At 41.8% G+C, this 12,190-nt stretch overlaps 2 protein-coding genes across 3 annotated transcripts; both read right to left on the reverse strand.

Annotated features, from left to right (window-relative positions):
* Positions 1 to 3,058: 3,058 nt before the first annotated feature.
* LOC117474917 (NADH dehydrogenase [ubiquinone] iron-sulfur protein 8, mitochondrial-like) lies at positions 3,059 to 12,190 on the reverse strand. The gene is made up of 8 exons (XM_034120951.1): positions 12,035 to 12,190; positions 11,134 to 11,189; positions 10,721 to 10,786; positions 9,265 to 9,354; positions 8,979 to 9,087; positions 8,534 to 8,597; positions 8,305 to 8,433; positions 3,059 to 3,642 (listed from the first exon to the last, which is right to left on the reverse strand). The coding sequence occupies exons 2-8, from the start codon at positions 11,174 to 11,176 to the stop codon at positions 3,511 to 3,513; spliced, it is 633 nt and encodes a 210-aa protein (XP_033976842.1). The 5' UTR covers positions 11,177 to 11,189; positions 12,035 to 12,190; the 3' UTR covers positions 3,059 to 3,510.
* On the reverse strand, positions 5,357 to 7,901 carry LOC117474915 (golgin subfamily A member 6-like protein 22). 2 transcript variants are annotated; one of them, XM_034120950.1, is made up of 3 exons: positions 7,506 to 7,901; positions 6,112 to 7,035; positions 5,357 to 6,006 (listed from the first exon to the last, which is right to left on the reverse strand). In XM_034120950.1, the coding sequence occupies exons 1-3, from the start codon at positions 7,734 to 7,736 to the stop codon at positions 5,443 to 5,445; spliced, it is 1,719 nt and encodes a 572-aa protein (XP_033976841.1). In that variant the 5' UTR covers positions 7,737 to 7,901; the 3' UTR covers positions 5,357 to 5,442. The 2 variants fall into 2 exon arrangements, with proteins under 2 accessions (XP_033976841.1, XP_033976840.1); XM_034120949.1 differs by having other exon boundaries at positions 5,357 to 7,035.

The raw sequence follows: 12,190 nt of genomic DNA on the forward strand, positions 1-12,190 counted from the left end.
TATATATATATATATATAATAACAATAGGTAGGCTCAGCAGACACACCTTAGTGCAAAGTGAAGTGTCAGTATTAATAACAGTGGCATATATATATAATCACAATAATACAAAATGAACTGTCCCAGGTGTAGGCAATTTGGGGTGAAGTGTCTTGCCCAGTGACACAACGACATGCTGACTGCAGTGGGTTTTGAACCTGTGCTCCCCTGATCCGAACACCAACGCACCAGACCACTGCACCACATGCCTCCCAACAAGTCATTGTACAGTTTATCAACGACGACAAGTATTTCTTTATTTTTTTATTGAAGGCCTGTTGGATTTAATCAGCTCGCTTAGCACTGCCAGAAGCCCAGCCTGAAAGGTACACTGAGTCAGCATGGCGCTGCATCACCATGAGCAGCTGGTCGTCCGATTCCTGGGCCTTGTGTGAATGCAGCAGCCGTTCGTCGTGCATCTCCTTGGCACGCAGGTCCTCATTCTCCTTGCTGACCATGGCACGGCGGTCCATCGCCATGATGCCCGCTTTCCTAAGGAGAAATAAGCAAGATACAAGATCAGTTTAATCGCCTAGTAGGTTGTCAACAGAGACAACATTGGAGATGGTGCAGGCAGGGACAGTGTACAAAATGCAGGTGTAAAGTAGAAGATAAGATAGGATCAAATAATATCAAATAAATATCAAAGTGCCCTTATTTATTGTTTTGTGCTTAATGTATGCTTGAACTTTGTTTTATAGGGATTAGTGGACATCAGTTAGATGCGTAGCCTTCTTTCAAGGCCAGAGTAGTAACAGTGTAAGTGGATTGACATCTAACATAACATGGCTGAGTACAATTATAACAATCAATAAAAAAAAGGAAAAATAAATAGAATTTCAATTACATTTTTGCTTAAATGTGCAAAATATTAGAACATTAGTCTTTGTGGCATGCAGGTAATCAACTGTTTAAGCTTTTACCATTAACATGTGGAATGAATGTTGCAAATGATGAAATTATAGCAACTACAATGTATTGTTACAGGTAGCATTATGTCCAGCTAGCATGCTAATTGCTAACGTTATATTATCGTTTTATACCGGAGGGAAAAGCTAACTAGTTTCCAATCCAGAGAGAAACACCTCGCCTGAAACACACGATTAGTGCCATGAGTTAGTGAAGCAATTACAGAAGATTGCACACTTATTCACAAGTCAAAACGTGTTCATAGCGGGCACGGCTGAGAATAGCTAGCTAGCTAGATGTTGTTAGCCAGCTTGGACCTGTTAGCCAGTTCTAGCATGGCTAGCTCGATCTACTGAGCAAATAAAAGTACATCTGAGACCAGTATTGTGCAGATTAAAACAGTGCAGTGCATGTATTTCAGTTTACCTTCGTCCCGACATGACTTTGCCAGGTCTGCTAACTTTGCTGAACCACGGAAACTGCATTCAGTAGAAGCTTCTGAATGCGGCGCTTCGCGTCCTCCGAGTAAATAGCCAGAAGCGCCGACACATCCTCATCACTCCACCGCTCCGATGATTTATTTAGTGTTGCCATAATAACTGCTTTCACAAAAGTAATCCACTCGTTGGTGCGCTGTGCTGAGCTTAATGCGAGCAAATACAATGGCGGCCTTCAAAAAAGATTCTAGAGTTAAACGGGGCGTTGTTTGCATTCCGCACAGCCAATCAGACGTATGAACTATTTTCTCCCACAACAGTCCCTGCTCTCTAGCAGGGACTGAAAAGCGGGTCAGATGAACTAATTTGAACTACTTTAGTTCCTGGGGCTTTTTGGTGTGAACGCAAATATATCGTAGTTCTGATGAACTATTGTGGGAAAAGTACTCCGGTGTGGCATACAGCAGGTCCAGTGTCTTATTGATCCTAGAGCCAGAGGTCACATACCGGCTGAAGTTTGAAAGACTACTCACACTGATCCAACAGCTCAACACACCGTCAACATTACTTTACATCACAACAATGAAATCATTTAACCTGTCAGTATGCTCAATTCAAAATAACATATTCATTTTCACTGTGTGAACATTCTGTAAAATACAAATAAACATGAGCTTATTAATCAAGCTGACAACATGAATACATCAAACTGAAAGGTAATCTGAAGTCCAGGTGACCGACCGACCGAGGTTAGCTCGACCGGTCTCTGCTGATGCTGTGGGGCTCAGCTCAGGAAACCACACTTCAGTTCACTCACACATGGTAATACTCATAGCAGAGGTTTTGTAGTTACTGTTCAGGTAATTCATGTCATTTCACATTTGGAAAAAAACAAGATGATGGGAGACCAAACTGTGCCTCTAAAAATGACAGCCACTAACTAAATTAAAGAGAAGGTCAAATGAGTTTCTGAAGATGTAAACTTTAACATACAGTGTACGGACTAACACCACAGAAGTAGAAAGGTGCAGATCTCTGTGAAGCTTCCAGAACTGTGCAGCAGTTTGAAGCAAGCTGTGAACACAACATTTCATGGCCATTTCATCAACTTGCATTGATATGGTGAACTTGGTTAAGGTTAGCGTTAGTCTGCTGTTTGCTGAGTGGGAAATGTACAGTGACTTTTCAAAGAAAGAGTTATTTGTCAAAAAAAGCTAGAAAAAATGTACATTACACTTTCTCCGGCTCAGATTCTTATCTCGCCATCGAGAAAGGAGAAGCTTGAGAAGATTCCCTTTACCAAAGTCTGTGGTGATATTTTAGGACGATAAATACCTATTTTTGTTCATTCTACCAAACAAACTTTTCAAATACGTTTATCAAAATAATTAGTTGTCAAGGTCTTTGAGCTTTTTCTGTAACTTGTACTTTGTAGAGCTAAACTAATTTCATTTACCAATCAGATAACTTTACACTAAGTAACCCCCTAACATTGACCTTTACACATTGACCTTTGAGACATGAAAGGCTCGGATGAATGACATAACCCAGCTGGAGGCAGCAGTCACAGTCCCGCTCTCAGAGGAGGGGTCTGATCAGTTTGTAGACCTTTACATGTGGTGGACTGTTGTACATTTATTTTGCAAGGTAAAGAAGAACAATCGACACAATATATGTTTTCCACTTAACTTTATTTTTTGAGTCAGGGTGGAAACAGCCAAAAAACTCTGCACTGACATCCAAGATCATAACACTAACTTGTGTATACTTGTATGGGACATCAGCAGTCTGTTATCAGTGTACAGCACTGACACTGCCACAGCTCCAGACACCCACATGAAGGACTGGACCATGCTGAGGTATCACACAGAAAGAGCCATTTTATAATAAATATGCAATCTAAACAATGACATGGTAAACCCAGAGATATATCAAAGTATATTCAACACATGAGGGGCTGGCATGGTGATGTTTGGTGTGAAATAAAAGATGCTCTGCAAACTAGATTCCAACCCTGAGCTCATCCACAGCCGAGTCTGTCTTCTTACAGTATGTACAGAATGGATGTATGAGTGTGTTATGAAGTGCTAACTATACTCTATATGTGAGTGTGTGGGGGGGGTTCTATCGGTAAAGGTAATCAGCTTGTATGTTGGCAGCTATCTCTGCCTCCCACTTGTCTCCGTTGTTGAGGAGCTTCTCCTTGTTGTACAGCAGTTCTTCGTGAGTTTCAGTGGAAAACTCAAAATTAGGACCCTGGAGAAATAGGAGGGGGGAGAAGTCAGCGGTCGGAGCAGGAATAAAAGGAAGAGAGGGGGGTCAGAGGCAAGGATGAGGACCATAACATGCAAAATCACAGTAAACCATCATTTAAACAGTCATACAATAGCACTTCGTCACTGCCTGGCAAAATGACGGCCCTGCCCACTTTCTGGTGAAAACAAAGAATTGGTGCCAAGTGGAAAACCTTTTTTATACTGCCTACTAAAAGCTGCTGTTTCGTGTATTGCATGTCAAACAACAAAACAGATCCAAAGTTATGAATTCCTTTACTTTTACTTCGATAGAAAATGGTAAAAGAAAATATCTGTGTCTTCAGGCTCCACAGAGAGGACGGAGATCAATGGGACCTGGTCACTCAATAGATGACATCTGTGGGAAACACATCATCACAGCTAATGATGCTAACGAGGCTAACATCAATCATCAAAGTACACAGTTGTAATGTTAAAAGTCAAAGTAGTGACTGTAGCTGCTGCATTTCAAAATACACTGACAAGCCAAGCAAATCCCAGTGTCAGCTGCTGCATCCCCTATTGGTTGAAATGAAACCATAATGCATGAGGTAGAGGGAAAGTACCCGGATAGGTTGCTCTCATTTATATGCAAGTCATTTTTTTTATATCTAAAAATCATCTCAAACCGCACCGTGCCACTCACAGCCAGTTAGGACTTTCCAATAACAGATGAGGACACTAATACAGTGTTATGGACTTAATGTGTACAAAAAGAGGGAAGGACTTTTAGGGTTGGATATTGTTCTGATCTTAACAATTCCAGATCTGCTTTTGATTATGGTTATTTTCGGTCTTTGATTTCAGTTCTTCGAGTGGGTAAAAGTCCCATGTCAATTTCACTGGGAGAAAAATATATTTATGAAAACATTTAAATCTGTATTGATATTTACAACTCACTTCATACACTTTAATTTGGTTGTTGTTATTGAATACAATTATATACAAATCATCTCTGCAGTGGTGCAATTTGAGAATGTACAACCTCCTCTGATGTTACAATGCAACCTGCCTGTGGGACACAACGTCCAACCAAACAGTCTGTCCAACACATGTCCTGCAATACATATCTGACAGATGCCCAACTGCTTCACTGGTTGTTAAAGTAAATAAAAAGTATTTTCATTTAAAGAATGTACTTTCTATACCCTGCTTCATAAACAATACTGACATCCCTGTGCTCCTCCGAGTCTGTCTCACAGTCCGGGGATGTGAGGACAGCGCAAGGACACAGACAGGGAGGCTGCTTTACTTCATAGAGGTAATGGTGGTCAATAATAACAACAAAGGAGCTAAAACGCTAAAACTAATAACTTTCATTACGTGTTAGAGAAAGAACATAAGATAGGTTGATAAAGATGAAGCTGTTTAACGAGCTGTAGATAGAGAGAGCGAGAGAGAGAGCGAGAGGTACACACAAAGCTTATTGTTTTATTTACATATATTTATCTACTTTAGTTTACCTAATGAATGAATTTTTTTTCTTTTTCTGATCATTTCACTATTGAATTGTATTATCCTTGACGCTTTGGCAATATTGTTCCCCTGACATTCATGCCAATAAAGCATATTGAATTGAATTCATTGAGAAAGAGAGAGCGAGAGACTCCTGTCCTAACAACTCTTATTAATCCCCGTACTGGACAATTATTATTTGTTCTTATTTGGAACCGGGTTTTGCTTCCCAACCCTGGTCTTGTGCTCGCTACATTTCCCGCCCCGCCCCGTATCGGAACCGGAGTTCGGTACCCAACCCTAGTTGTCAATTTGGGACAATTACCCTCCATAGTCTGTCGTTTACCCTCCATAGTCTGTTGTTTACCCTCCATAGTCTGTTGTTTACCCTCCATAGTCTGTTGTTTACTCTCCATAGTCTGTTACTTTCCTTCCATAGTCTGTCGTTTTCCTTCCATAGTCTGTTATTTTCCCTCCATAGTCTGTTGTTTTCCCTCCATAGTCTGTTATTTTCCCTCCATAGTCTGTCGTTTACCCTCCATAGTCTGTTACTTTCCTTCCATAGTCTGTTGTTTACCCTCCATAGTCTGTTACTTTCCTTCCATAGTCTGTTGTTTACCCTCCATAGTCTGTTACTTTCCTTCCATAGTCTGTCGTTTACCCTCCATAGTCTGTTACTTTCCTTCCATAGTCTGTCGTTTTCCTTCCATAGTCTGTTATCTTCCCTCCATAGTCTGTTGTTTTCCCTCCATAGTCTGTTATTTTCCCTCCATAGTCTGTTATTTTCCCTCCATAGTCTGTTATTTTCCTTCCATAGTCTGTCGTTTACCCTCCATAGTCTGTTACTTTCCTTCCATAGTCTGTCGTTTTCCTTCCATAGTCTGTCATTTTCCCTCCATAGTCTGTTGTTTTCCCTCCATAGTCTGTTGTTTTCCCTCCATAGTCTGTTATTTTCCCTCCATAGTCTGTTGTTTACCCTCCATAGTCTGTTGTTTACCCTCCATAGTCTGTTACTTTCCTTCCATAGTCTGTCGTTTTCCTTCCATAGTCTGTCATTTTCCCTCCATAGTCTGTTGTTTTCCCTCCATAGTCTGTTGTTTACCCTCCATAGTCTGTTATTTTCCCTCCATAGTCTGTCGTTTACCCTCCATAGTCTGTCGTTTACCCTCCATAGTCTGTTATTTTCCCTCCATAGTCTGTTACTTTCCCTCCATAGTCTGTCGTTTACCCTCCATAGTCTGTCGTTTACCCTCCATAGTCTGTTATTTACCCTCCATAGTCTGTTACTTTCCTTCCATAGTCTGTCGTTTTCCTTCCATAGTCTGTCGTTTTCCCTCCATAGTCTGTTGTTTTCCCTCCATAGTCTGTTATTTTCCCTCCATAGTCTGTTATTTTCCCTCCATAGTCTGTTATTTTCCCTCCATAGTCTGTTGTTTACCCTCCATAGTCTGTTACTTTCCTTCCATAGTCTGTCGTTTTCCTTCCATAGTCTGTCATTTTCCCTCCATAGTCTGTTATTTTCCCTCCATAGTCTGTTGTTTTCCCTCCATAGTCTGTTATTTTCCCTCCATAGTCTGTTGTTTACCCTCCATAGTCTGTTGTTTACCCTCCATAGTCTGTTACTTTCCTTCCATAGTCTGTCGTTTTCCTTCCATAGTCTGTCATTTTCCCTCCATAGTCTGTTGTTTTCCCTCCATAGTCTGTTGTTTACCCTCCATAGTCTGTTATTTTCCCTCCATAGTCTGTCGTTTACCCTCCATAGTCTGTCGTTTACCCTCCATAGTCTGTTATTTTCCCTCCATAGTCTGTTACTTTCCCTCCATAGTCTGTCGTTTACCCTCCATAGTCTGTCGTTTACCCTCCATAGTCTGTTATTTACCCTCCATAGTCTGTTACTTTCCTTCCATAGTCTGTCGTTTTCCTTCCATAGTCTGTCGTTTTCCCTCCATAGTCTGTTGTTTTCCCTCCATAGTCTGTTATTTTCCCTCCATAGTCTGTTATTTTCCCTCCATAGTCTGTTATTTTCCCTCCATAGTCTGTTGTTTACCCTCCATAGTCTGTTACTTTCCTTCCATAGTCTGTCGTTTTCCTTCCATAGTCTGTCATTTTCCCTCCATAGTCTGTTATTTTCCCTCCATAGTCTGTCGTTTACCCTCCATAGTCTGTTGTTTACCCTCCATAGTCTGTTATTTTCCCTCCATAGTCTGTTATTTTCCCTCCATAGTCTGTTGTTCACCCTCCATAGTCTGTTGTTTACCCTCCATAGTCTGTTGTTTACTCTCCATAGTCTGTTGTTTACTCTCCATAGTCTGTTGTTTACTCTACTACCCTCCATAGTCTGTTGTTTACTCTCCATAGTCTGTTGTTTACCCTCCATAGTCTGTTGTTTACTCTCCATAGTCTGTTGTTTACTCTCCATAGTCTGTTGTTTACTCTCCATAGTCTGTTGTTTACTCTCCATAGTCTGTTGTTTACTCTCCATAGTCTGTTGTTTACCCTCCATAGTCTGTTGTTTACTCTCCATAGTCTGTTGTTTACCCTCCATAGTCTGTTGTTTACCCTCCATAGTCTGTTGTTTACCCTGCCCTTTCCTTTGGACATGGCAATAAATTCACTTTAATTTGGAATGGAATTAACATAAAGAAAAGAAAACCGTGTCTCCTGATTGTGATCACTGAGGGGATGTGATGTTACCAGAAGTGTCCGTAGGGACTTGGCTTGGGAATCAGAATGTCACCGGTTCAAGTCCCAGAAAGACCAAGTGCTACCGAGGTGTCCCTGAGCAAGGCACCGTTCCCTACACTGCTCCCCGGGCGCCGTACATAATGGCAGCCCACTGCTCCTAACACTAGGATGGGTCAAATGCAGAGCCTCTTTTAAATGTCCCCTCTATGGGACGAATTAAGGTATTCTAATTTATCAATAGCAGTGAAATTCCAAGATTCTCAATACCAAATCAATATCATGCTAATAAACAAAAACAATGACTGTTTAAAGCGTCCTTGGCTTTCGTGAAAGGCGCTATATAAATCCAAGTTATTAATATTATTTAAAGGACTTTCCTACTATCATGCAATCTGTGACCTCACAAAGTGTTTTTACTGCACGTCTATTCGTCTAAATATGCTGACACCCTGTGTGTCACACATCGTCAGGATTATACACACACCTCTACGATGGCATCCACAGGACACGCCTCCTGACAGAAGCCGCAGTAGATGCATTTGGTCATGTCGATGTCGTAGCGAGTCGTCCTCCTGCTGCCATCAGCACGAGTCTCTGCTTCGATGGTGATGGCCTGCACATACACATGGTCAGAAACAAAGAGACACACTGACAGAGCTATTCTTTGATCTGGGAGTGTGTGTGTGTGTGTGTGTGTGTGTGTGTGTGTGTACCTGTGCAGGGCAAATGGCTTCACACAGCTTGCAGGCGATGCAGCGCTCCTCTCCTGAAGGATACCTGGTGTAACATCATCACAAAGACTTTGTTAAGCTGTTATGGACTGTGCTATGACTCCAAAGACAAATTAAGAAACATGTAATTCTAAGCTTTGGCCAATATTAACCAATATGCTTAACAAATTCAATCCATCTGGTTCCAAAAGTACGTTTTGTGTTGGGAGGTCATTATAAAAGCTAACCGCCCAATGAGCGCAGTGCAGAGGGATACCATTAGCTTTACATAGCACGTAGTTCTTTGCTGCTATGCTAATGCCCTGAATGCCGCACATAGCTTTAAGCTAGCAGTTGCGAAACCGGGGGAGGCTATCCCTGCACATGTGGGGAAAGTCAATGTGATGACAATGACCTTGCAATAAAAAAACAAGGGGGTCGTCCTCACCTGCGCAGTGCGTGTTCTCCTCTGAAGCGGGGGGACAGGGGCCCCTTCTCAAACGGGTAGTTGAGGGTGGCGGGCTCTCTAAACAGGTAGCTCATTGTCATGCCAAGACCTGACATCACAACACAATCAGTCATGTTTGAATGAGAAGAGAACATCTGTCAAACTGACACAGATCACAGGGACAGATAGCATATCTGTGGAAAACAGCTCCATTCGATCACATTAACTGTGTACATGCATTAACCTTCACAGGAGACATTTTTAAATATGACCATGCTGAGCTGACCTCTGAAGAGCTCCGTCCACAGCAGAGTCTGAGCCGCCCGGTCTGTGATGGACTTCATGTCTGTAGGGATGTCTTTGACATTGACATACTCTGCACACACAAACACAACAGGTGAGCTGCTTATACTGTGTTGGGAGTACGTTCTCCATGCCCATCAGATTGATCAAATAGTTGAAAAAATAAACAAAAATTACCTTATTTACACAGACATTTTATTTTTGAGAAATGTAGTTAGTATTTGCTTGTTATTATCCTTTTAGATGACGCAATTGAGAAACTGCATATCTCAATTTATGATTTCACAATACCATTGAAAGATGATCAATGGAAGTATTGCCCTAGCTCCTTCCCATTATTCTGGCTCTGAAAGCCAAGACCAGGTGAAGCAGCTTCATTACGATTTGAAAAATGTGCAAAATTAACAATCAGCGACTGATAGAACATAATTGTGTGGAATTGGATTAACATTTTTCATGATTAAAATAATGCTATCCATTACGTTGCCATGGCTAGAAGCTTTGTAACCTGTGTGATATGAGCTTATATTCCTAGAACTGCTAGAAATGAGTACACCGGTAGAGATTCTGCAATACCTGTCCTGTAGCAGCTAATCTCGTGTAATCTCAAGATTCATGCTTTCTCTTGTCATATCACAATATGGCCTATCCAGCTGCCTCTCAAGGTAACATGATTCTAGGATAAGGAAGATCTCTGGTTATGATTACCAGCCATTGCAGCTTCTGCAGTCTGCTTTTTTAAATTAAAGATGAGAGAAAATCTGAAGAAAATGTATTTTCTTTACTTTTGTTGTAAAGGACACGTGTGATTTTTATATATCGCTCCATCTATAAAGTCAGAATGGTATTTAATGGTTAACCTTAAAATGTGAAAGAATGAAAATGATTGTTCTCAACAACCCTTAAGCTTCTATTTAAAATAATTTTAGTTTTGAGTTCTATTTACAAGTAAGGCCCAGACTGAACATAAGGATGATAAGTATTAAAAGGATACTTTAAATAACATTTGGCTTAATACAAAAAACGTATATTCTCTTGAGTGTTTCTCCTCTTTTGTCTAATGATAAACAAACCACTATTGATTGTGAATAATGAGTAGTTCATGTTCCTGCTGAATGAGAGCACACACACACACACACACACACACACACACACACACACACACACACACACACACACACACACACACACACACACACACACACACACACACACACACACACACACACACACACACACACACACACACACACACACACACACACACACACACACACACACACACACACACACACACACACACACACACACACACACACACACACACACACACACACACACACACACACACACACACACACACACACACACACACACACACACACACACACACACACACACACACACACACACACACACACACACACACACACACTTACTGAACCCTTCTCTTTGTGAGGTCACACCGAAAGACCTCATGAGATTATGGCTGGCCACAAAAGTGCCTGAAAGGAAAAATGGAATAATCATTAAGATCTCACTGACTAGACAACTGAAGGATACTACAAAGTTCTCAAGAGCCCTTTCTCATGTCTCTAATTTCCGCCTCCTCGGTCCTCCGGTAGTGACTCGGACTCGATTTCAGCACGCCGTAATGAAGGACATCTAATTTCTCTAAATGCACATCCAGGGGGGGGGGGAGGGAGGGAGGGAGGAGGAGGGGGGGGGAGGGAGGGAGGGAGGAGGGGGGGGAGGGAGGGAGGGAGGGAGGGGGGGGAGGGAGGGAGGGGGAGGGGGAGGGAGGGAGGGAGGGAGGGGGGGGGGGGAGGGGAGGAGAGGAAGAGACCCTTACCTGGCCTTGACACAGAGTAAAGGGAACGCAGGGTTGCAGCCATCACGTCTTCAATGCTGAAATCACACACATTACCGATGAGACACAGTTCAGAAAAAGCATGGAAGCATTATCGTATACTTACATACATTATATAATATACTTGAAGGATAACAGTTTCTACGTGTTAGAGGTTAACAGTTTCTTTCTTCTCCCAGATGTCTGTCAGAATCCAAACAGCGCTAGGTTGATTCTGACAGACACTTAACGGTGACATTGTTCTACATTGGGCTATCATCAGAACCCTAGTTTATGTTAACCGTTACTGTAGCCTTTAGTCCGAAGGATACTCCATCTGTCCTAAACACTCACTCAAAAAGACCCTCATAAACATGTCCTGCTCTGAGCGATGGTGTAACCTTAGCGTTTCTCAGCTGCTAACGTGATAGCATTGTCTTACTTAGTACAAAGTCATATTCTGAGGCACAGAACTCTACATACTAAACCGGGAATCATTGACCTCAGCTTACCCAGATGCAAATATTGCTAGCTAACCTATGTAACATGTCCAATGTTTAGCTGATGTTAGTCTACAGTATTTTGCAAAGCACGCACAGAATAACCCAGTGACACCGGGCAGTTAATCCCAGCAGTTTTGTGGGCAATAAGTGGATCAAACGGTGAGTTTAGTCAGACTGTGTGTGTGTTTAGTGAGGGAAGAGTAAATCTCACCGGTTAGCTAACGTCGACGTAAGAAGCGAGAGCTCATACTGTCAAGGACTTTTGCTCAAAGGTCGTGTAAGGTGAATGATGGGTAATTATAATCATTTCAATATAAATAATAAAACATTCACTATTCAATTTTCTTTCAATTCAAATTGAAAGAAATAACATGTATGCATTTTAAGTGGTTTGAACTTACCGAAATGTTGCTATTTGGCCTTCTAAACCAGAACAGCGGACGATTTGCGCAACGGACCGGACCCTGAGTGTACAGGAAGTTACCCAACGTAATTCCGTCACTTCCTCTACAGCTCTTCGTGTTGCAGTACTGCCATCTCCTGGAGTTTGTTAAAGC

This window comes from Trematomus bernacchii, unplaced genomic scaffold, assembly GCF_902827165.1.
Source record: "Trematomus bernacchii unplaced genomic scaffold, fTreBer1.1, whole genome shotgun sequence".
Taxonomy (NCBI): domain Eukaryota; kingdom Metazoa; phylum Chordata; class Actinopteri; order Perciformes; family Nototheniidae; genus Trematomus; species Trematomus bernacchii.

What these genes read in the sequence shown, in the direction of transcription:
- LOC117474917 (XM_034120951.1), bottom strand. Translation starts at nt 11,176, where the DNA reads ATGGCTGCAACCCTGCGTTCCCTTTACTCTGTGTCAAGGCCAG. An exon ending in CTCACAAAGAGAAGGGTTCA is followed by an intron (nt 9,355 to 10,720) that starts GTAAGTGTGTGT and finishes TTGTGTGTGCAG; the next exon opens with AGTATGTCAATGTCAAAGAC. An exon ending in GTGGACGGAGCTCTTCAGAG is followed by an intron (nt 9,088 to 9,264) that starts GTCAGCTCAGCA and finishes TTGTGATGTCAG; the next exon opens with GTCTTGGCATGACAATGAGC.
- LOC117474915 (XM_034120949.1), bottom strand. Translation starts at nt 7,736, where the DNA reads ATGTCCAAAGGAAAGGGCAGGGTAAACAACAGACTATGGAGGGTAAAC. An exon ending in TAAACAACAGACTATGGAGG is followed by an intron (nt 7,036 to 7,505) that starts GTAAACAACAGA and finishes AGACTATGGAAG; the next exon opens with GAAAGTAACAGACTATGGAG.